Genomic DNA, 25,364 nt, shown 5'->3' with positions numbered 1-25,364 from the left:
CACCACACTGAGAAGCCCACACACTGCTATGAGGAGTAGCCCCCACTCACCACAGCTAGAGAAAAGCCCGTGCACAGCAACGAAGACCCAAATGCAGCCAATAATAATAATAATAATAATAAAAATAAAACAAAAATGATAGACATAAAAATCTTTAGAAGACTATAAATATACAATCACTACTTACGAAATCAGTACCACCTCATGTCTTAGTGTGTATGGTACTTTAAGACAAACTATTTTATGTTTTCTTATTTGGAATACATAAAGGTTTTTCTAAATAAAATGCGTTTCCACTCCCTGAGCCATGCTTTGCAAGAGCTCTCTCCTCCTACCACACTGTCAAACTCCCTTTAGTTCTGCCAACGGACACCCTTTTATCCCCTCATTCAGCCGCCTTCTTCAGTCTGCTGTGGACCTGGAAACCAGGTAGTCATGTTTGTTAGAACAGTTTGTAAATTAACAATAAATAGAGTCTTAATGAAGGGCTCTGGGTTGCTAACTTACGAGTAAAATCTATGTGCCTTGGGAAATGGCCACTGTTCTGATTTTCCACCTGGGTCCTGGGTCGGGAGGGATGCCACAAAGATGAGGTATCAGTGTAGTACAAAAACTCAGACATACCGACCATCCACCGATTAACTCTACAATGTAGCATGGATTTGTTGCTCTTCTTTGAAGTAGATCTGATAACCCATAGGTCAGGTAAACAGACTGACACCCATCACATGCAAGAATCCCTTAATGAAGTCGAGTGTTTTAAATCCACTAGCACCCCCCAAATCTAACCATCGGGAATATTGTCCGTGGACGATCACCCAGTGACCTCAGAGGCCAGATCCAGCCCATCCCAGCTGGACCCCGCCAATTCTGTTATTTTCTGTGTTCTTGAAGTGCAATATACCCCCACCCCAGCCCAAGACCGTTAAAACTTAGCCTATGCCTCTACCAGTTTATAGATGCCAGTAGAGATATCTACAAACATATCATTCCGTCTTCAGATCTTGAAACCTAGACTATTACTGTAAATGTGATGACGCGGCATATCCAACTAAGGTCATTTAAGTTGGACACCCGTGGAGGCAGTATTTACAAAGGTAAGCACACCAACCCTGGAGTCAGATCGCTTAGACCACGTTTCTGCTTGTGACAAGGTTGTGGTCACAGGGAAAGTGAGCTGGTCTTGACAAGTCCCAGGCAATCTTCACTACCTCACTTCCCTTTTTGTATGCTGCCCATCCAAAGGAGAGTTCTTCAGAAATCTTCCCAGATGGCTGGAGATACGGTCCTGAAGAACTGTAGGTGAGCTGAGCATGGGCTGGTCTCAGCCAAAGGCCACCCTGGGGCCATATGCAGAGTCTTCAGTGAGGCCTGGGGCCATATGCAGAGTCTTCAGTGAGGCCTGGGGCCATATGCAGAGTCTTCAGTGAGGCCTGGGGCCATATGCAGAGTCTTCAGTGAGGCCTGGGGCCATATGCAGAGTCTTCAGTGAGGGCCAAAGAGCGTCCAGCCTTCTCAGGAGTACAGAGTCATCATCAGCCACTGGAATAACGGGGCAACACATTATGGCCCATTCAGACCCATCTCTGACATCCAGTTACGGATGCTTCATTTCTCAGTCGCCAGGTCCTAGAGCCTGACACAGGACTTGGGGCCTCCTCCCCCTCACTCCTGGGAAGCCATGGAGACAGGGCATTGATGGATAGCTTAGCCAGAGGGACCACATCACCCAGTAGTAAGTATAAATCAACCTGAAATATAATCAACCTTGACTTCTCTTGGTGCCTGTGAATGATGATAGCTAAGATGCAGGCTGATTCCATATTCAATTCTCAATGCAATTTTCCCCATGAATTCAATCTGGCATGCTCATGACAGCAGTGTGCAGGTGTGTGGGGACCCACTGGGTAGCAGAGACCCACTAGGGCATATTCTACACATTTACATTTATGGGCCCATTTGTCTGACAGCTTTATGTAGGTGTGAAGAGCACTTCCTCTGACTCACACGGGGGGACCTCTGGGGAAACCTCTCTCCAGGCCAGTTCCTTAAAACAGTGGCGCTGGTGCTTGTGATGATGGAGATGGCTGTGGCGAGGTTGCCGATGGGATCAGAGAAAACCCCAGAGTGAAATTCCACCAAGCTGGCTACCACTCCCTGTAGGCCTCCTTGGAGGGCCTTGAGGATCTTCTCAAGGGGTCAGAGGGTGTCAGAGCTGGAGTGAATCTTAGAGACCACCTCACCCAGCCGGCTCATTTCACACACAGGGAAGCTGAGGCCCAGCGTTGTAACGTGGTCTGCCGACAGTCCCACAGGTGGTTACAAGGGGTGCTGTGGCTTCAGCTTGGGTCTCAGTCCAGTTCTGTGGCCACGATAGCACGTTGCTTTTTCAGAGCCAGCTCAGGCTGTGGGCTGCCCTGTGTCACCTGCCTCTCTGATGCTCCCCTGCTCTCTCAGTGCTGAGTATGCCCCTATGGAAGCACTGCTTGGGATCAGGAGGTAACCTTGGGGATCTGTGCTTGGGGATGGGCTCAGAAGTTTCAACGATTGCCTCTCTGCCTCCATCCCGCCTTCACACTCAAATATGGAAGTGATTGAGGGTAGACACACGCTGAGGGTTCCTATATCTTAGAGGGTTATTCCATAAAATGGAAGGAAAGTCAAGGAAGAAACCCCAGCTTTTATTAATCCCCTTCTAAGCAGCCCAAACACCTCTGTGTTTTAGAAAGAAAGGTCAGATGATTCAACTCCAGACTCCAATGTCTCCACACCTGGCCCATAGCAGGTGCTCAGTAAATCCGTGCAGCTAGAATGATCAGGGAGGACAACCGGTGTCAGACACAGAGCTGTTTTCTCCTCAGCCTGTCACTCATTCACTCGACACACACTTGTGCCTTTACATTTGCCTGTCCCACAGTGGGTGCCCAGTCACATCTGACGCGTGAGTGAATCAGTGCAGTGACTACAGTGCTGCAACCTGAACTCAGAGAATGAAGGGCCCTCAGAACCCTTCTGCTTCACAAGCCCCTGGACCGGCGGTGGCCACTGCTCCCTGAGATCGCGTGAATCAACCCCGTGGAACAGGTCTTACCTCTGGCTTCTGGAGGTATATCCCTTTGCCATCTTGGGTCAAGTTTTGGAAGGCATCTGCGAAAATGCAGCAGAAAGGAACACAGCTAGAGTGTGTGTGTGTGTGTGTGTGTGTTTGTGTTGGAAACAAGAGGGACTATTTCCTCCCATGTGTCCCCTCACCCAGGAACCCAATTTTGGCCTCTGTGCAACCACATGGGCCACACGTGTTCTAAGCAAGCCACCTCACACCTCTGCCCGGCAGCAGGCAGGGCATAAGTTACTTTGGGCAGATGCAGCCGGGTTTCACAGGCGCAGAGCCAGCGTTCCCCAGAGCTCCCCGCGCTGGCAGCCGTCCCCTTTCGTGCTTGAACTGGGGACAGGTGGGCAATCCACGCAGCGAGCAGAGGAAGCCTGGGCCCTCCCTCCTCCCCTCCCCCAGCTCACCCTCCATGTTCTCCGCACGCAGCATCAAGTGAACAAAGCTGACGAAGTCCATCTCCAGGTCGGGGCCGCCGTAGCGGATGAGCATCAGCTGGCAGACGTCGTCATTGAGCACGATTCCTGCATTGAACACGGGCTCTAGCTACGGTGCCGGGGACCTCATACCCAGCTCCCCTCCCACCTGAGGCCCCTCAAGTTGTGCCTCCACTTCCGGGACCTAAATCCTAATAGCCTGAGATCTTCTTCGACACGGTTCATTGTGAATTGTTTAATTATTTAGCCTATTACTTTTATTTTCTCTCCATTCTCCACCCCTGTTCCCTAGGCAACCAGCATGAGGATCTTTTTATCAAGTGGGTTACTGGCCTTCAAGGCAGGAGGTAGTCTGCTTAGTGGTCAAGAGCATCTGCTTTGGAGTCTGGGAGTCCTGGATTTAAGCCCCAGACAAGTTAACGTCTCTGAGCTTCCATCTCTCCCTCTGCAAAGTGGGGATTATAACAGGGTGTTGGCGAAGGCTAAATGGGAGTATAGATGTGCCAGCCCTCCATACACGTTAGCGGTGACCATCGCGATAATAAGCAATGTTTCACTCACTTGTGGACCCTCACCTTTGGGCCTCTGAATTCAGGGAGCAACTTGGCTCATTAGAACGATGCTGGACGCCATGCACCCCACCCCCACCCGATGAGTGTGCGCCGGGCAGCACCAACTCCCCCCACCCCCGCCTCGGTGCCTACCTGCCTCCCTCATGGCAGCCCGCAGCTGCGCCCAGTTCAGGGATCCTGACCGGTTAGTGTCTTGCTTGTGGAAAACCTCCTGTGAAGAACCCACACCAAAGGCTAAGGAAGCCAGGCGTTTCCAAGCCCAACCTGAGAGCCCCTCGCGCCCCGCTGTCAAGGCTACAGGACTCTGAGGGTGAGGCTCCACCTGTGGGTCCGGTTGCCTGGACAAGAAAAGGGCAGGGGGGTCCCTGCCAGGATCCCACCTCCTCTCCCAGTTCTCCTTAAGGCTTGTGATGGGGGCAGTCTTCCTCTCACGGGGGATGGAGAGCCTGGGTATCGGTACCCGTGTTTAATCTAAGCACGCTATGCAAATTTTGAAGGGCTTCCAACCTTATGACTCAGGAGCCAGGAGGAGAGCTGTGAGTAATGACTGGAAAAGGAGGAGGGGGCCAATTTATGAAGGACTCTGAATGCCACGCTAAGGAGTGTGAACTTGAACTGAAGGCCACGGGGAGTTTCAAAAAGCTCTTAGTAAGGAAGCAACATGATCAGCTGTCGCTTTACAAATTCAGAAGGCTACTGCAACAGGCTCTCTGAGTTTGGGAGAGAAAGGAGGAATTACTAACAAGACGTTAGGGAAGATCGGGTGAGTGGTTGGGTTGAAATGGCTTAAAGGGAGAGAAGGGCTTTTCACATCTTTGCAGAACTGCCATTTCTGCACCGCCCTGGCAGGAGGCATGCCGAACACCTGTTCTTACCTGATAGAGCATCAGCTGCTTCCACAGTTCTCTGAATTCCTGGATACTCACGGTCCCGGATGCATTAAGCTGATAGCAGAGTTAAGGTCAAAGCCACTGGGGGAGTTTCATCCACACCTCTGGAGGCAGTGATGGGCCCTTCACACAGCAACATGCAATTTGGGACGCCCCATTCAGCTATCCCTAGCTGGCCTCCTCCGGGCCAGCCCAGGGCTCCCTGGACCTTGCTAGGAAAGGACAGAGTGAGCTGGAACCCAGCAGCACTGGGAGGAGAGGATGTGGTGATGATGGCAGTGATGACAGCTTCCATTTAGTGAAGCAGGGTGTTCTGACGTGGCCAATTTGATGTGATTTAAATAAAAAATAACTTTTTTTCATTGCTGTCAAAACCAGCTTATGGAAGGGGTCAGGCACAGCGGGGCTAAGGATGCCTCTTATGTTTAGTCATTTTATGATACGTTAAAAGCTGAATGGTTGGCCCTGTAGACCATGTCAAATACCCCCTCATCAGAGAGACTGAGTCAAAAACACCACCACACGCCACCTCTGTCTGAGCCCTGATGGTGGGCCTAGCCCTGAGCCATACACTTGACCTATGCAACTTCATTTTCACCTAGCAGGTGGGATAGGGGGTAGGTACGAATTCACGCCCTGTTATAGATGATGAAATCAGCGCTCAGAGAGTATGATCTTGTCTGAGTCCAAACAGCTGGTGACAAGACCGGGCCCTGCCCCGATGCCCGCACACCTGACCGCCATCCCACACTGCCCACGCTCGCTGCCAACTTTCTGCAAACATCCTTTATACTTGCAACCTCCCCACAGTCTCCATTCTATGTGCCTCTCTGTAGTGTGGGCAACTGAACTCCGACAAGTTGTCTGGTTAGAAAGGCAGAAGCTTTGCTAGAAAAATCACCGTGTTGAGGACGAGGAAAGCGGATTTCTCAGCATGTCATTGAACTCCCTGAACTCTGGTTTCCTGGTCTGTAAATGCGGACCGCCGCTGCCCCATCACCCAATGGTGGTGAAGACTCAGGACCCTGAGGCTCTCGTGAAAGCTTCTCTTAACCTAGAGCATTGTTACTAACTGCTACCCTGCGGCTGCCTCACCCTCACTATCAGGAAATAAGCTTATTGCTATTAGTAATAGTACTGATCACCTTTAGATGTCGGTTCTGCCCTAAGCGCTTTGCATGGGTTATCACATTTGCACTCGCATACCAAGCCTACAGAACAGGTTTTATACCATCTCCATGCTGCACACGAGGGCCTGGCAGCCCAGTGAGGCTAAGCGACTCATCACAGACCTAGTAAGTGCTGAGGCTGGGATTCAACCCCAGGCGTCCTGGCTCCAGGGCAAAGCTCTCAAACAGCAGAATGCATCCTCCCACAAACCCAAAAAGATACATCCAGTAGGGCCAGAATTCCCTGGCAGGCCTCGAGGCTGAAGACAGGCTGTTTGCTCCCTAGACCTGTGAAGGAACAGAGAGAGTCTGCACGGGGGTGGGTGGCCCCAGGACTGCATGGCCCTTTTCTGAACAGGAAGTGGCAGTGCTGTCCAGGCCAGTCATAGTTTCCAATGACCACTACTTATGTTGGGGGCAGGAAGAGTGAGAGCAGTGGACACAGAGAGAGAAGGCTTAGGGGGGATTCCTGCATCCAAGTAACCCAGTAAAACCCTGCAGAGAACATTCTGGTTTTGCTTACACAGTGGGTCAGATGATCATGGCCCTTTGTACCTGGGGGTGGGGGTAGGGGGTGTGGCCAGGACCACAGAGTCACAGACTCCCCAAGCTGAAAGGGCAACTTGTTCAAGCTCCCACCCACACTGGGAGGCAACCTCAGATGACTTGACAGTTGGCCTGTCAGTTACAGGAGCTCACTTTCTCACATGGAGCCACACCTCCAAGGTAGAAATTTCACATGTTAATTCTAAAGGAAGCTCCTGTAAAATTCACTCACTAGTCCTAGTTCTACCTCCAAAAAAGGCATAAACAGGTACTTGTCCCCTCTTCGACCTCTCCCTCCATTCTAAACATCTATATATTTCTCCAACGTTTCCCCAGGTGACTTGGTTTCTAAACCCTCACCTCCCTCTTCTACGCACTGTGCTTTGCCAGCATCTTCCTAAAATGTGGTACCAAGACTGGAACACACTCCCGCAGCTGCAACTGGATTAAGCAGCGTACAGTGGGTCTATCACTTCCAAAAATTTCAGTCCGCATTTCCCAAATTAGGTTCCAAGAGAGATGTTTTGCAGAGCAAAAGTTTTGAGTTCAAATACATTTGAAATATTTTGTAGCTACGATCCTTTTCTCCATCACCATGTACCTCAGCACATGATTGGTATAGAGGAGCCAACATTGAAATTTTGTTTTACACAGAAATTCCTAAGCACGATTGACCATAGAAACTAACTAACCCCTTTTACCTTACGGAACACTTACTAAAACCTCTTGGTTTCTAACATTTCTTGGAACACAATTTCAAAAACACACATCTAAATGCTCCCATTAAATACTGCCTGAATTTGGAATAGCTTATTTAGCAGCAACTTGAAACTATTAGTACATGTTTAAGCTCAAGGTCAACTAAATTAACCAGATAGCTTTCAAATTAACTGCCACAAAAATGAGGTCTCTTGTGTTAGGAACTTTTGCAACCAATTTTTAAAAAATTATAAAATGGCAGTTTTTAATTATCATCCTGACTACATTTCATCTTTTTGGCTTGGGCACAGCTTGTGGTGAACATTCTGAATTTCAATTCTGTTGCCTATTATATTAATGATTCCTCCCAGCTCTGTGCCATCTGCAGATTTGATAAGCCTACACACCATGTCTTCCTCCAAGTCACTGACAAAATTTGAGGAAGTGTAGGGGGACCAAGGACAGAATATAGAGACTCTCATCTAAATATCTAAACATATAGACTCTGATCCATAATATAACATAGAATTATCCCCTTGGGTTTCACATTTATGTAACTCTCGGGATTGATGATAAAACTTGTGACTCATATTGCTACTTTCCAACCCATATTTCATCATTTATCATGGGAGATTTTACCAGCCATTTTGCCAAAATCTATAGTAGCTCTCTGATCTATCAACCAGAAACCTTCTCATAGGAATAAATGAAAGCAATGTGTCTATCCATTCTTTCAAAACTCATTTTTCATACTTGTGGTTAACGCCTTAAAAAATTTAAATGTGCAGAAGCCATCTCTTTTATAATTTTTTTTTTGAGGAGGGGAAGGGAGGCGGCGCATCTCATATTCTATAATTTCTAGAGTCTCCCCTTCTGGCTCTTTTACAATACCTGAGTTTGGCTTCGAGAAACCACCTGGAAATTATACAATTTCTGAGTGTGTTTGGGTTTGAAGTCTTGGCTTCATATAATGGAGAAGCAATCACATACCTCAGGTAGCAAATGCCCTTTAATTGTTTGATTTACTTTTTTCAAAATCAGGTTTTTCTCACTCAAAATATACATATAAAATACTTTCATATGGGCTTTAAGCTTTCCTGATGATTTATCCCAAGCTTCATACATGATGTGCTCCCTTCCATCAGATTTTTGTAGGTTACTCAATTTAAGTATGAGCTCATCAGAGAGCTTCCTGGTAAGCTAGTCAATACTTAATATTTATTCGCTGTGTTGAGAAAATGAATGCCATTCTTCCACGTGGACTTTATATGCCAAGAAAGAAGTACTCAGCTATTCTCCTCAAACTAGCAAACTAGCAGAAATCTTCATTTTCACTGCCATATATCTCTACACACCCAACTTAGCAAAAAAAAGAGCTATTTTCCAAGCTGCATAAATTCCTCTGCCTCTTTGTCACAGCATATGAGCCATTCTGGTGTCAGAGACAGATGCTGGGGGGACCAGTGGGAAGTCATTCACATGTCCCAGCAGGAGAAGGAAAGAGACCGAGAGTTCAGAAAATTGTGTCCCCTGAGTGCTACAGGATGACTCTGAAATACTCACCTGACCAGGGCATGTGGTTCAGGATATTCTGCAGTTGGACTGCATTTATTTCTGGATGCTGGAGCGGAAGCAGAAGGGCAAGAGAAAAAAAAAATCACATCACTGAAGGCTCGTTAGATGCAGAGGGGCCACACCTAAAGGGGGCTGGGAAATGTCTCTCCCACATCCGTTCAGCACTGCTCATATACCATTTCTGGGCAGAGTAAGTGACATCATTTTCTTGCACATAAGGAACATAACTAGACATGTAATTAAATCCAGGATTTCATAAGAACTTCTATAACAGTTTAACTGGGTGCCAAATTCAAGAGCACCCCAGCAGGGCAGGACTCTTGAGTGGTGATTCTCAAACTGGGTTCTATAGTGATGCTTTGAAAGTTCAGCAATTGGGTCTTGATTTTATTATTAATAAACTGTCCTTACCCAAGAGTCCAGATTTCCATTTTAGAGCTCAGAAGCAACTTTTTACATGAACATTTAACTTTAGGACATATTAATGAAATATAAGCACCATACATTTGAACTTGTAAAATGGATATAAGTTATCTCTTTATATTTATCCGTTTTATATATGTTAGGATTCTCTATGAGATTCCATTTGATAAAAGGACTGCAGCAGAAAATGTTTGGAAACCCCTAGTATGGAGGAAAACTTTTATAAACAACGCACGTAAGATTCTGATGTATCTTCTCTGACAACATTAAGCAAACGCCAGTGGTGAAAATGAGAGAAGACGGGAGGGCAGGCAACTTGTGAATTAAGCCAGGAGTGTTACTAACCCAGGGAGTTTATGTTCTCCCAGTTTTAATGACATCACTCAGATGTCAGACCCAGATTTCTTGCCCTGTTCCTAAGTGGGTTTAGTGTCCTGCAGGTTAAGGATGGGGTGGCCTCCTGCTACTGCTCAGACCTGGGTCAGCCCAAGGTAAGACCTCAAAGGGACAAGGTGTGTAGCCCTCCTCCTCCCCAGTGCCTCTTACCAGTCCTCATCCCCCTCAGGTGACCACCCATGGGGTCTTTCTCCCTGGGCTTCCCTCTCCCAGACCCCCCAGTGCGCGTCATTGCCACGCTCCAACCCCACCTCCCAACACTGAATCTCACCTCTGCAATATTCCATTGTCTCAGGGGTTAAAAATCAAAGTTTCTCCTACAACAAATCAATGTAGCTTCCAAGAACAAATATGCATTTTACAGGCACCTTCTGGAAATAATGGCTCAACTCATTTGTCTAAACCTTGTGGGCTTTCATAGAAAGTGGCAGTTTGGGGACTAGGAAGCCTTAAATCACAATTTATACCCAAGGTCAGGCAGGTGCAAACCCACCCTCCATGGAATTATAGGCGCCACGGGGTCTCCTGCTCCTCACGTCTTCCCCTGGTTCAACTTACCTTTTTGAAGAGTTTGGTGAAGAATTCATCCTGCCCTTCACTTTGGTCTACAATTTCCTATAGGAACAGACAAACAGAAGGACTTGGTCATTCCCCTGGGCAAACAAACTCTGGTGCACACACACACACAGCTCCCAGGCCTCTGAAATCCACAAGTTTGACCTTGAGTGCTGTCTTAAATTTTCTACTGTAGCATTCACACACATCCCTTGTTTCTCCAGTCCTCACTGGCTTTGGGGACATAGCAAACCATGAAAGGGGCAGAAGAAACACCAGGTAGAGAGAAAAAAAAGAACATGGAGGTGTAACTCATACACCTTGGGCTCTGGGCCTTCAGTGCCGAGGACCTGACCAGAAGGGCAGTTCTCTTGGTGCAAAAACAGCAGAGCTGCATACTTTGAGGCCACAGTAGATAACATAGTATGTGTGCCATAGGGTGGGGCCCACAGGGTCTGCAGGCCTCTTCCCCTGACCCCTGAATGTGAGGGGAGAAACCCCGGCTTTGTAAACAGCTCCCGTCGTGAGAAATTTCACCGGACCCCTCACCTGAGACAAGACGACACTGGATTTGCTGCCAATTTCACTGAGGGGGGAGAAAAGCCAGAATTACTTCTTGGGGATCATCCAGGGAAACTTTTGACCAATATTCTCCCTCCCCTGGGAACTTCCCAGTTCCTTAGCTGATGGGCCACTTGGCCTCACCCAGCTCCCACCTCACGCCCCACTCGCCCATGAAGGGTGCGGTCTGGCTCACGACTCAGCACAGGGCTGCACCTCCCCACCCACCCTGTGCTCTCACCCCCGTGCCTTGGCTTAGGCCCAGCCCGCCGCCCCTGCGCCCTTTCCTCCCCCCACCCTCATCTAACGCCTCCCACTCATACGTTCAGACTCAGCAGTCTCACAAGGCAGTGAGGTCTGGGACCAAGTTAAACTACTATGCCCGAAATATGATGGGAAAAGAACTGGGTTCTAAGCACGGAAGGGCTGTCATGTGAAAGCAATCATAGGCAAAATACAGGCCTACCTCACTTCCCTGAGCTTTGCTTTACTGTGTTTTCCAAAGATTGAAGGTTTGGGGCAACCCTGCATCGAGCAAGTCTATGGGCGCCATTTTTCCAACAGTATTTGCTCACTGTGTGTCTCTCTGTCACATGCTGGTAATTCTCGCAATATTTCAGACATTTTCCTTATTGTTATATTTGTTATAGTGACCTTTGATCAGTGATGTTGCTATTGCGAAAAGATTCTAAGTTGCTGAAGGCTCAGACAAAGGTTAGCATTTTTTTATCAGTCAAGTTTTTGTTTTTTGTTTTTTGCCATGCCATGCAGCTTGTAGGATCTTAGTTCCCTGACCAGGGATCGAACCCGGGCCCCCTGCAGTGGAAATGCAGAGTCCTAACCACTGGACCTCCAGGGAATTCCCGAGTACTTTTTTTTTTTTTGATGTTTTTTTGATTTTTTTTTTCCCGAGTACTTTTTAATTAAGGTATGCACATTGTTTTCTTAAGACATACTGTTATCGCACACTTAATAGACTACAATACGGTGTAAACATAATTTTTATATACCCCGGGGAAAACAAAAAATTCCTGTGACTTTTTAACGCAGTATTTGCTTTATTGCAGTGGTCTGCAGTTAAACCTGCCACATCACCGAGGTAGGCCTGTGATAAGTTTGGCTCGGATGTGTATATGTTGACTTGTCTGAGCTTGATGGTCAATGACAGCCACCCTCATCTGAACGACCTCTGTGCATCTTGTAGGAATCACCACCTCCTTGAAGCCACCCCTACATCCCCCAGGACCATGGAAACTTGGCTCAGATGCTCTTCCCTGATGTTCTCCTAACACCCTGGGCAGATAAACACTTGCCCAGGACACAGTGTAACATAAATAACTGTTCATATGTCCATGTTTTTTCCAGACTTTGAGCTCGTGGAGGGCAGGGGCCAGGCCTGTTCTAGCTTTTTCTATGTCTAGCAGAGTGATCATTTGTTAGAAGGAGAGTGGGGAGGAAGAAGTGAAGGAGAGCTGGCCTGCTCACCCTGTCTCTCTTCTGTGTTGCTCGCAGAGATCCCCGTCCTCCACTATTTTTGCCTCACCCTGCCCCCCTCCCCTGACCCAAGTGGACCCCAACCTCCGGGAGAGGCCTGGCCCTTACTAAAAGATATGCTTCCTGGAGAAGACTCTGAGGACGAACTTGGACTCCTGGCGGGCTTCAGATGTGCAGGGCACGATGACGTACGTCCCGGGCTCCAGCCACAGCTCCCGACTCACTTCCTTCTCTGTGAGAAACGTCTCAGGCCAATTCAGGGGAACATTTTCCCAGAAGAACTCGGGGGGCAGTCTCCTCTTGTTGTCATAGCTCTGTAGGTGGAGGACAGAGGGCAGCAGGTGAGGTGATCACCCAGGGCTTGTGGCCTGGCCTGGGCCCCTTGGCCAGGAGCCAGGACTAAGGTGGCCCACCTGCCCCAGTGGAGGGGTGAGGAGTGGAGAGAAAACACCAGAACACATCCAGAGTGGGCACCTTTACTGGAACCCTGCGTAAATTTCAATAAATATGTCAATTGATTTGACTTTGCATTAAAAACAACATTGTACACAAAATGAGGTAGGAATGTCACTTTGTACTTTCCACTGTATTTTTTTTTTATTTTATTATTTATTTATTTATCTATCTATTTTTGGCTGCATTGGGTCTTAGTTGAGCACGCGGGATCTTCATTTCAGGTTCTTTGCTGTGGCGCAAGGGCTTCTCTCTAGTTGTGGCGTGCAGGCTCTAGGGCGCATGGGCTCTGTAGCTTGTGGCATGCAGGCTCTCTAGCTGAGGTGCGCAAGCTCAGTAGTTGAGGCACGCGCGCGGGCTTAGTTGCTCTGCGACATGTGGGATCTTAGGTCTCCCACCAGGGATCGAACCCGCATCCTCTGCATTGGAAGGTGGATTCTTTACCATTGGACCACCAGGGAAGTCCCTGCACTTTCCACTTTACAGCTGAGGGTCTGAGGTGCAGACAATTTAGGTCATCTGTACAAAGTCATCCAGCAGGTAAGAATCTCAGTCAGGATTGGAATTCAGGGCAGCTGAGCTCCAATGCCCATGTTCTAGATACTTCCTGATGCTGCCTCCATGTATGTGCTACACTTCCAAGGTTGATTATGACACGATTATGGTCACAGGTACAGATGGGCCATCAGCCATCTCCCTACATAGAGATCAACTGGACATGCCGTGTCATCTCAGTGCAAACAGCCTCATGGAAGGGGGAAGAGGGCTGGCCAAAGCTCAGAAGACCCAGATCAGAGGTCTGGTTTATGTTTTGTTTTATCTCATATTTTTATTCTCTCTTTCTCTCTCCCTCCCTCTTTTATTTCCCCCTCTTGCCCTATTTTTCTCTCTTGCTTCCTCTTCCCTTGGCTTTCATGCAGGGCTATGGAGGGAGGGGCAATCCATGTAGGGGACGCTTACAAGTTGCTGATAAAGACACTATCCACCATGTAAAGATGTTTCCCAGATTCCACTCAGGGCTGGGGAAACAAAATGTATCTCTTGGTGATGCATGCTTTCTTTATTGAGACAATGAGAACTAGAGAATCAGCCCATTGCTGTCTTTGCCCTGGCTGCCAGGAATCTCAGAACTAAATTTTATAATCTGCTGTAGTAGCTGTTCTAGGTTTAGTGTTCCTGGTAGAATTAATTGCTTCCCTATCCCTCATCCATTTATAACTTTTTTCTTGCCTTCTGAATTCTGTAACTGGTTCATAGTTTTGTTACACTTTTCATTGTAGGTTGACCCAAATTCTATTTAGGAATCGGCTTGATATAAATAACTTTTTCCTTTTAAATGAATAGGTAACTTTGGAAGCTCTCAGTATTCCCTTGGGAGGAAAACAAAAAACCCAAATTGACGCAAGACACCCAATGCAAAATGGTTTCTTTATAAAAATCCTTTTACTTGATTCAGTCCAATCTGAGAAAATTAAGTTTTCCACTCCTGTTTTCTTTGGAAAAAAAAATAATAGCTGCCACCCTACAGAGGCTGGGATAGCTCAGGCATTCTTAACTGATCCCTCTAGGCAGCCACTGCAGCTGAAACACAGAGCTGTTCTTGTCCTCTGCCTGGGTTTCTGTTTTGTTTTCCCAAGCCTTGGTTCCCTTGTTCCCTAGGAGGTGGGCTCCATGGTCTCCTGATATCCCATCTGTCATATATCTATTTTGTTATGGGTTTCATAACTCAGGCAAGATTGTGATTTATCATTCTTCCTATGCTGTGACAGTCTTCAATATTAGCCCTAGGTATTTATGTAGGGATTTAATAAATTCTAAAATTTATTGGTTCTGCGTCAGGCTCAGACCTCTCTATGGAGACATAAGGACTTTGGGGGTGGGGGTGGGGCTTGGATAAAAAAAGAACAGCAGATGCTCTTTACTTGCACACACAGAGGCAGTTGGCATTATTGCCAGACCTTCCCGTAGCTCCTTACATAAGGCTGTAGCAGTCACAGTGAACCCTGGGCACATGACTCCCAACCAAGGCCAGCCTGGTAAGTGTGCAACTCACCTTGCTCATCTGAAAAACAAAAAAGAGAGGCCTTATTAGGCAGTGGCTCCAGCTCTTTCACAAGCACAAATTCTAATGGAGGCTGATATACAAGCAGACTCTACCCAGAGGCCACTTCCCCTCCCATAAGATTTGCTGTTCTAGTCAGTGACATTTTAATCCATCATCAGAAATTCTGGAAAAGTATGAGGCAAGGTAAGCTTGGCTTTGGGGGAGGAGTGAAGGGAAACAGGATTAATTGTACCAGCTGTGTGCCAGGCACAGTAAGCACTGCCACAGGATCTTCTTTTACTCTGCCCTTTGCACAAATATCATTGTCCCCATTTTACAGATGGAGAAACTGATGTTCAAATGCAAGAAGGTGGCTTGTTCTAGATCACATATTCCCAAGGATTTGCACCCATGGTAGACAGACAAGGATGTAGGTAGACAGAGATGGATGGTAAAGAGGACAGGAAACAGGAAGAAAGGGTCAGGCCCCATGAGAGGCCCACCTACCCTGAAGATGTAGATGGCAATGGCGAGGTAAGGCTTCCAATTGCGGTGCCTGTGCCTGGGCTTCTGGATCAGGGACACCAGCACGCTGCAGGGCATCTGGGACCTCCTGCCCTCCTGGGGCCTCCAGACCGACAGCAGGAACTGCGGATTCTTCCAAAACGTGTCTGCGGCAGAACACAGCAAGGTAAGACAGGCTTCCCTAGCATCCTGCTTGCCAGACCACAGAAAGGAGCACAGACCCAGGGCGCTGCCCCGGATTCCCACCCGAGGCCCACCAGGACAGAGCCAGGGTCTCTTGCACCACAGCTCCGTGCCCCTCCCACCCACCTCTTCCACCTCAGACTCTTCTAGGGACACACAGACTGAGAGTTACTCTGCACGGTAGCTTTTGCACAGCACTCTGCCTGGCACAGACTTCGTGTCCCATAAACGTTCACTGCCTGGGTCAGTGGCTGCTAACTAACCGAAGAGAATGTGCCTGTGGTCCCAGGGGAGCAGCAGTTTAAGGGGACTAAGCCTTAGCTCATGGGCGGCTTCAGCCTTTGCAGGGATGTGACGGGGGAGAGGAAGCCAGAGCTGAGGCCGCCCTGGCCCCGCTGAGATCTCACCCCCTTCAAATCATTCCTGCCAAAGAGATGACTCATTGTGGAGGAAGGGATGCTGTCTGCAAACCTCTCCATTTGCAGAATGTAGACACGTTCATCTTCTGTACCTGATGACCTGGGATATTGTTTCTCTACCAAACTCTAGGTAAGGAAGGCCTGATACATATGATATAAATACTATTTCAATCCTGCCTGTGATGGGGTGGTTACTTCAGCATATCAGTGGTCTTGTTCTAAAACCACAGAGAGATGTAACCCCACCTTCTACTACGCCTTGCGCCTGTGGCCTCCTGGTGTTGATTAGGAAAGGGAACCCTCTGGAAAGATGCATCCCTAAGAGGTAGACAGCTTGACTGAGAATTCTATACCTTTGTGCAAATTAGGACAAAGTTGCCCCATCTTCCTGGTTCACACAGCCTGGGGCCAGTGCACACAGCTCGACCAGCAAAGCCCCCTCGCCCTCAGCCAGGTGCCTTGGGCAGCAGCTCTGCCCACAGCCCCACCTTTGCCTGGAGAAGCTGCCACTTTAGACCCAAGAGCCCCTGGCTCCTGTGCACAGGCTCACCTTGGGGTGACTTTATCTGGCCACTGGCCGCGGTCCCCTTCTCCCATCTCCCCTCCAGCATGGTGTATGACCACTTCTGGCCTGCCTCCTGACTCAGCAGGCCTGGGCTCAGTTTACAGATGACCAGAAGCACGAAATGCGCTTTAAAGTCCCGCAGTGCCATCCTGTGCAGACAATGAAGGAAATGACATCCGGTCATCAGGACCAGAAGGGAGGCTGTGACTAAGTAATGGGCATCCCAGCCCTCTCCCAGACCCAGGGCCCCATCCTCCACACCCCATGCAGAGTTGGACTGGCTTTGGGCCCATGAGAGTAGGGCCGGCTGGCCCAGTGTGAGGGTCTGTCACAGGCAGGGGGCGCTAGCAGGAAACCCCACCCTGTGGCTGGAAGCCGCCTCCAACAGTGGCTGCCTGAGGGCAATGTTCCTGTGCCACTGATGGGGGGTTAAAGCGGAACTGGGACATTCATAGCTCGTCAATTGATTTACATATGTTCAGCAAGAATTGCAGAAATCAGTTCCTCATCGTCAATTGATAAAAATCTTCACCCCTACTGGCTAATGTTTTGCCCTGAGGCATGCTGTCTGAACCAACTCAGTTTACCATCTGTAACATGGAAATAATACTATAGCATTTGTAGGACTCTTGAATTCAGTGACCACGTCAAGAGCCAATGACCACAGCGGTCTGAAAAGGATGGGTACGGGGAGAAGAGGGCCCGTGGGACAAGGTGTGAATTAATAGTAAGGGTGAAAAGGGGAGGGAATGGGGAACAGGTGGGTCTCATGTCAGACACTCAGAAGCAGCATCAGCTCAGGGCATCTGGTGGCCTTTCGGAGAAAGGAGTGAGAGGCTTTGGGGCGGGTGGGAGTTGTACTGCTTTGCTCTGGAGGGCACTGGTGTGGTGGCTTATAGTTTGGCAAGTAACAGAAGTCAGAGAGGAGGTGGTGGCCACCCCCACCCTCTGCTTTGAGCACCCACTGAGCTCCAGGGATCTCTGCTCTCATCACAGAGACTGTGACTGTTTGATTGCTCTGCGAGGCTGTGAGCCCCTAAAGGGTCTTCTTGATCGCTGTAAAAGAGATGCCTGGCATACGTGAGGCACCCCATAAATGTTTGCTGGATGGATGTCCTATTGTAAGCCAGGGCATGTGTCCCAAGACCCCGAGTCAAATACCAGAATTCTCCATCATCATCTTTTCTCAGCAGCAGAATCTTCTCCTTGGGGCTCAGTAGGTCCCACGTACTTGAGCTGAAAACAGAAAAGAAATGTTTTCACGGGGAAGGAAAGGATTGTGAAGGACGTGTAAGAAATTCTTCAGTAGATGCTCTATCGTGTTGTTATTTATTCTCATCTTCATACTGCTTGCAGACAACCACACCTCACATCCTCGATGATAAAAGCAACATGTGACGTTAATTCATCACTTACTCTGAGCCAAGGTCTGGGCTAGGCTCTTGACATATTTTATGTCATTTAAGGTTAACAACAACTTTACAAAGTACGGATTTTTATTGCCATTTTAGAGATTAGGAAACTGAAGTTAAAAGAGATTAGGTCAGTTGCTTGAAGTCACAAAGTTATTAAATGTCAGAACTAGCATTGGAACCTGTTGCCTTTGCTTTTTTCTCATAGCCTGTCATTTTGGACTTCTATTTCTGGCCATAAAGGAGTAAGGCTTTCATGTGTCACTTCCCCACTATAAACAACTAAAAATGGGACAAAATACAAGAAACAACTGTTTTTGGACATTAGACAGCAGGCAGCACAGAATTGTGACCCCAAGAGGAGGGAGATAAATAAAGTGAGCCCTAACGTTGCCTAGACTCCTGCCTGAAACAAATTCCCCGGACAGTGATGCAGGGAAGTGGACCCAAGGAAAGCCTAGCAGTCCTGCTGAGTGGAGGGGACAGAGTCTGAAGTTCACGGAGAGAAGACAGCTAGAATTTGCTGTGGAAAGTGCCCAAGAGGAGCGGGCTACTTAAATAAGGACCTCCAGAGAATGTCATAGGGGTTCCCTTGTGTCTTTGGTGAAAATAAAATCTGTACATACATAAAATGAAACCCCACAAGACTGGACTATACACAGAAACATTCCCAGAGCGGACACCAGGCTGGAGATCATCTGCATTCCCACCAACCAGACACAAAAGACTTTACAGCATATATGAGGTCTTTAGTAGAGAACTCAAAGGGTCTATACCTTAGTAGTGGGGTCAAATTATTCCCCAAGTAAAGGTTTTCCTAGATCTGTCCTAAAAGAAAACTTCAAAGTTATCAAAATAATACTTAGTTGCCTAAGCAACTAAATTTACAATGTGCAGGGACTTCCTAGGTGGCGCAGTGGTTAAGAATCCGCCTGCCAATGCAGGGGACATGGGTTTGATCCCTGCTCCAGGAAGATGCCACGTGCTGAGGAGCACCTAAGCCCGTGCACCACAACTACTGAGCCTGCGCTCTAGAGCCCGTGAGCCACAACTATTGAGCTCATGGGCAACAACTACTGAAACCCATGCATGTAGAGTCCGTGCTCCACAACAAGAGAAGCCATGGCAATGAGGAGCCCGCGCACCATAAAGAAGAGTAGCCCCCACTCACCGCAACTAGAGAAAGCCCATGTGCAGCAAAAAAGACCCAACATAGTCAATTAAAAAAAAATTTACAATGTGCAGCAGCTAATGAAAAATTACTAGGCATATGTAGAAGCAAAAAATGTGATCCATGACCATGAATAAAAACAGACGCAGAAATAAGAGATACGATGGAATTAGTAGATAGGGACCTTAAAACACCTATTATAAATATGCTCCACGTTCTCAAGGATGTAAAGAGAACTATGGACACGATGAAGAGAAAAGTGAAAGATATTCTCAGATGGTACCTCTAAAATTAAAAGATGTAATATCTAGGGCTTCCCTAGTGGCGCAGAGGTTAAGAATCCTCCTGCCATTGCAGGGGACATGGGTTCCATCCCATATGCCACAGAGCAATTAAGCCCGTGCGCCACAACTGCTGAGGCTGTGCTCTAGAGCCCTAGAGCCACAACTACTGACCCTGCATGCCACAACTACTGAAGCTCGTGCACCTAGAACTGGAGCTCTGCCACAAGAGAAGCCACTGCAGTGAGAAGCCCGTGTACCACAACGAAGAGTAGCCCCCACTCACCACGGCTAGAAAAAGCCTGCGCACAGCAACAAAGACCCAACACAGTCAAAAATAAATAAATAAATAAATAACTTTAAAAAACATAATATCTAAAATGAAAGCTACTCTGGATGAGACTAAGAGTAGATTAGACACTATGAAAGAAAGCCCATCGTTTTATTTTAATCCTTACCACACCTCTGGCTCAAAGAAATTACGAAGTTTGCCTAAGATCACACAGCTAACAAAGTTAACTTAACCCGTCATTTTTCTCAAAGGCAAGCACTTGTTTTCCTAAACAAACCACTACCAACAACATTATGATGCTATATTTCACTAACTCTTCAAAATTTATGCATATCTTTAGAGGCCATTTTTACACATAGACCCAGTCTGTCTGACAATTCTCTTTGTTAATGTATGATAAGTAGAGTATAGTACATTCTATCAGGAGTAAAATTCCACTTATTTTTCTTAGCCTTCATTTTTTTCATCTATAAAATGGTTAAGTGATAATGCACATGTGAAAATGTTTGTGTGCTCTTAAGTGTTATGTAGAGTTAAGTATTGTAAATCTTCTTCGCCAGAGGAAGAAGGGCTGTAACACTTGGTCTGCCTTTCTGCCTGTGCCCTACAGTCAGCCTGTAGCCTGTAAAGCCCACATAGCTTCAGGGTCAACTTTAGGCAGAAACAATCTAAAGGTAGGCATCTAATCAGAATGCCCAGAGGTCACTAAATGTAATTAGAATGTAGAGCCAACCCATGACATATACACACTACCAAATGTAAAATAGATGGCTAGTGGGAAGCTACTATAGAACACAGGGAAATCAGCGTGATGCTTTGTGAAGACCTAAAGGGGTGGGATAGGGAGGTTGGGAGGGAAGCTCAAGAGGACGGGGATATGGGGATATATGTATACATATAGCTGATTCACTTTGTTGTACAGCAGAAACTGGCACAATACTGTAGAGCAATTTTACTCCAATAAAGATAAAAAAAAAAATTTTTTTTTTTAAAAAGGTAGGGGCCAATCCAGATCTGTCTACCTCTGACATAAGTCCAAGAACTGACTAGAAAGAACACTGGACTAGATCCCAAAGACCTTTCTTGAGTCATGCTGTGAGACCTTAAGGAATTCACTTAACCTAAGCATCTGTTTCATCATCAGTAAATGGGTATAAAACTATCTACATTATAACAGCACTGTTTGGAGGATTAGATGAGACAACAAAAATTCAAAAGGCTTAGCACAATGCTGGCAAGTTCTCAATAAACATTACCTTCAATTATTATAATGAGTGAAAAAAAGTGTATATATTTAAGCATCTTACAAATGTGAGGAGAACACACACACACACACACACACACACACAGAGGATAAGTCAAAAATGATCTGCACTCCCGTTATATTAAAACTTCTGTTGACGGCACTGTCTTATCAGCACATTCCATTCAAGGCACAGTCACTGCTATGCAGACGTGAAGGTGTTAAATCGGTTTACTTGTAACTGCAGTGCCAGCAAACATGGATGCCCCACTTGTGATTTGCATGAAAGAAGAGCAGCGTGCAGTGATTCATTTTTTGTGGTCTGAGGGTGTGCATATCCATACATTTCTGCCCACACTGTCGACACTCTGAAAAACTTCGTTTTGAGGTGTTAAAGCATCCTCCCTATAGTCCTGATCTTGCTCCATTAGACTTTCACCTGTTTGGTCCCCTGAAAGCAACCCTATGAGGACGAACATTCACTTCTGATGAAGGAGTGAAGACAGCAGTGCATTTGTGGCTTGCATCTCAGCCTAAAACATTTTTTAATAAGGAAATACAAAAGCTTGTTGACAGATGGACAAAGTGTATTGAAAAGCAAGGAGATTATGTTGAAAATGATATGTTTGTCTTTTCTAAAAATTAATTAAAATAAATTCTACAGCCAGAGTGCAGATAATTTTTGACTCACCCTGGTGTGTGTGTGTGTGTGCACGCGCGCATGTGTGTGAGAATCACTTTGCTGTATACCTGAAAGTAACACACCACTGTAAATCAACTATACTTCAATTAAAATAATAATGATTATAAATGCGATGGTTCAACGTTCATAGTCTAAAAGCTTTCCTGATTCAGCCTGAGACCAATAGGACGCATTTAAACTCATGTGCCAAAGGCAGTCTCTTTTGTAGCCTTCACCTACCCCATCCTCACCCCTCCCAGCCAGCCTCAGAAGTTCACCTGTCACTCCAGTCTCCTTTCCACTCCACTCTTCCCCAGGGGTTCCGCAACTTGACTAGATACTCAGGTCCATGTTTGTAGGTCACCTGCATAAAATGAGAAACATTCAGGTGTCTGGGCTGAGTGCCAATAGCAAATGCTGCAGATAGCTGGGTGAGATTCACATCTGCAGATAAGACCTTGAAATGAACAATCAAAGGCCCTGGGAGTTGGTAGAAGAGACAAATGGCTCTTCTGCTTACTAGCTATGAGACCTAAGGCAAGTTACTTAAACTCTCTGTGTCCTTTTTTTCCTGATATGTAAAATGAAGCCAATAGTCACCATCTACTGCAGTGTGTTGAATGGGTGCCCTCCTCCAAAAACACGTCTACCTAGAATTTGTTAGTGTGATCCTGTTTGTAAAAAGGGTCTTTGCAGGTGTAATTAAGTTAAGGATCTTGAGACAAAATCACCCAGGATTACGGTGGGTCCTAAATCCAATGACAAATGTCCTTACAAAAGAAGAGAAGGGGAAAGACACAGAAGAGAAGGGCATGTGAAGATGTAGGCAAAGACCAGAGCTACGCATCCCAAGCTGGGGAATGCTGGGAGCCACCCTGAGCTGGAAGAGACACGAAGGGTTCTCCCCTAGAGCTGTTGGAGTGAGTACAGTGCTAAGGACACCTTGATTTCAGACTTCTGGCTTTAAAAAACACTGTGAAAAATAAATTTCCCTTGTGGCAATTTGTTATGGCAGCCCTAGGACACTAATACACCTATTCATAGGACTGTTGTAAAGACTGAGTTAACATTAGTAAAGTGGTTAGGTCACTATTTATCACATAGTAAGTAGTAAATTTTGTTAAATAAATTTGTTAAATTAATGTAAAATCACAAACATAAATATTTTAAATATAAATTTTATCTAAATATGAAAATAAAATATCCTGACACACACAAACATGCTTGATGCAGATCTAAGAGAAAGAAGAAGTCAGGTGTGAATGGAGTTGAAAAAAATTCTGAAACAGAGTTAAAGGGAATTGGAGGACTTTGGAGAAGTCACACTCTCTAGAGAATAGCAGAGGTTCTTTAAGATTCAACCTGCTGATTCCTTATCTCCAAGCTTCGCTCCTGCCCTCCCTCCACCAGGAAGGCCCTTCTCCCTTCACACAAATCTACTCATCTTTCAGGGGCCAACTCCATGTCACTTCCTCTATAAAGCCTTTTCTGATTTCCCTCCAACCCAACCAAGTACATGTCCTCTCTCCTCCCTCTAAACCCCTAAAGTCTTTCATCACTGCTTTCTTCCTTCATTTTCTACTTTGCTTCCCTATCCATTTCAAACATGGTTTGTCTCCATACTTGACTGTAAGCTCTCTGTAGGCAAGGTCCCTGCCTGGTTCATCTTTCTCTCAATGTTTAGTAGAGCTCAAAAGATGGATAGCATCGGAAGGAAACTGGGAGACTGCTGAAAAGGAGAATGTGAGAAAGAAGTAGGAATTTGGAGGGAAAACCCAGCAGAAAAGCTATCACTGGTAGCCCAGGGCAAAGTGAGGCTCAAGGAAGGGTTCTGAAGCACAGCGAGGCGAGGCGGCTGATGGGCTGGGACGGCCCCATGGCGAGAGAGGCTGGGATGGTGTGGTGGAGGTGGCAAAGGCTGGACCCACCACTTCACCCCAGAAAAGCAGCACAGAGGTCTGGGGAGCCTACCACCTGCTTTACCAGGCACACCAGAGGATTCGCCCCCTAGACGGGTCACAGATCCTAACATTCACCAAGATGAGGCAAGACCTTGGCAAGAAGCCTGGGAGAGACAGGAGAGACTGAAGGGAGACAGAGGGGCCAGGTTCCACCCACCTTCCGGATCCCTGTGAGAGTATAGGCATGGCCGTCCACCAGCCCGTTCTCCAGCACCCTCTCCTTCTGCAGAGACAGAGAGCTCCTATTAGGGCTCTGGTGTGTACAGCTAACTTGGGAGTTGGGGGGATCTGTTTGCTGAGCCAGGGTTTACCAGGAGGGGATGGGAGAGACCCACATTGTGTTTTCTTACGGTTTTCTAAGCTCTTCAGCACCTACAGCCTCATTTGAGCCTTCCAAGAAGTCCGAGTGCCATTCTGCAGTGATGAGCACCCACCTTCCGGAGGGCAGCTCAGACTCAGAGCTGCTCAGTCACATGAGATGACAGGACGGTCTTCAGCAGAGGCAGGGCTGAACTGAGCGCTTCCTACTCCAGTTCCCGGTTCTTGTGCGTTATGAGATTAGACAGTGACAGCTAGCGGTGCTGGCGAATGGCCTTGCATGTGGGTGACACTCAAGAATTGTTAGCTCCCTTCTCTGCACACCACCTGTATTCTACGGTGTTCTCGCCTGCCCTGGGGGCTCAGCTCTGCCGTTCTAGTTTGCACACCAGGGCTCTGGGTGCGGGAGCTGGTGGAGTCTGGGGCCCACACTGGGGTGAGCACAGCAGCAGGTGGATGGAGGGGACGGGAGCAGGGGAGGAGGCCATCCCGCCAGGACACAGCCCAGTCTCACCCCTGAGTGCGTCTGGCAGCCAATCAGGGTTCTGCAGCAGGTGGCTCGGGTTAGGATTTCCCAGAGGTTGCCAGGGGCTTTTGCCAGATTGATGGTCATTGTCACCCCTCCGGTAAAGTCCACAAGGGCTTCAGATACCTCTCCACGCTGCAAGTCTTCATAGGAGCCAGAGAGCCTGCCCAGGGGAGACGTAAACATGGGATGAGGGGGCAGTGTTTATACTGCAGCCTGGGATGGTCCAGCAAGTCTAGAGAATGTGCCCCGCCCCCCGCCCCGTTATTCCCAGGTCATTCCTTCCTTCCATCCCAGGGGAAAAAAAGAAAATACATACTCAGAGTTTCTACCCCTATTAAACAACTCCATCCATTAGGGAAAGGTAGGACTCCTGAAAGCTTGTTCCGATGGAGTGACCCTTACATAAGAGACCCTGGATGTGTCACTTCTCTATTTGCTGAGATGTGCCTCATATCTCATTTGATAAACTTTACCCGTCTCTTTCTCCTGTCCTCCCTCAACATTGATGAGAGGGAGCCAGAGACAAGGGAGGAGGGAAGGGCCGGGAAGGAAAGGGGTTGTCTCACTTAGCATAGGCCTTTTCCAGAAGAGCTCCCCAGAACAAGTTCTTGTAGGTAGAAGAGACAAAGATCAGCTGGCCAGCCTCATTCACAGGCAGTCGGTCATCTACCACCACTGGAACCCACTTCCCAAAGTGCCAGAACTGGAAGGAGAGAGTGCCCACTGGTGAGTGAAGACTCCCGTGGAGGGTGTCATCCCAGGGAGCAAAGACATGACTCTTCCAGAACCCTGTTTTCTATGGCCTCCTCCAGGCTGGGGCACCAGGAGGACACTCACCCAGAACCGGAAGATGCCAGCAT

General features: G+C 47.4%; 1 protein-coding gene across 1 annotated transcript; it reads right to left on the bottom strand.

The window, feature by feature from the left end:
* Positions 1-1,414: 1,414 nt before the first annotated feature.
* CAPN14 (calpain 14) lies at positions 1,415-25,364 on the bottom strand. Its single transcript, XM_057742961.1, has 18 exons — positions 25,342-25,364; positions 24,490-24,664; positions 23,815-23,877; positions 21,975-22,060; positions 17,777-17,851; positions 16,601-16,764; positions 15,431-15,594; positions 14,933-14,941; positions 12,535-12,740; positions 10,921-10,957; positions 10,375-10,431; positions 8,986-9,043; positions 6,401-6,465; positions 4,994-5,062; positions 4,251-4,329; positions 3,517-3,633; positions 3,092-3,147; positions 1,415-1,542 (listed from the first exon to the last, which is right to left on the bottom strand). Exons 1-18 carry the CDS (start codon positions 25,362-25,364, stop codon positions 1,516-1,518), a joined length of 1,530 nt encoding a protein of 509 aa, XP_057598944.1. The 3' UTR covers positions 1,415-1,515.

Source organism: Hippopotamus amphibius, chromosome 7 (assembly GCF_030028045.1).
Source record: "Hippopotamus amphibius kiboko isolate mHipAmp2 chromosome 7, mHipAmp2.hap2, whole genome shotgun sequence".
Taxonomy (NCBI): domain Eukaryota; kingdom Metazoa; phylum Chordata; class Mammalia; order Artiodactyla; family Hippopotamidae; genus Hippopotamus; species Hippopotamus amphibius.
The sequence above is the reverse complement of the archived record's forward strand: the minus strand, read 5'-3'. Positions and strand labels throughout refer to the sequence as shown.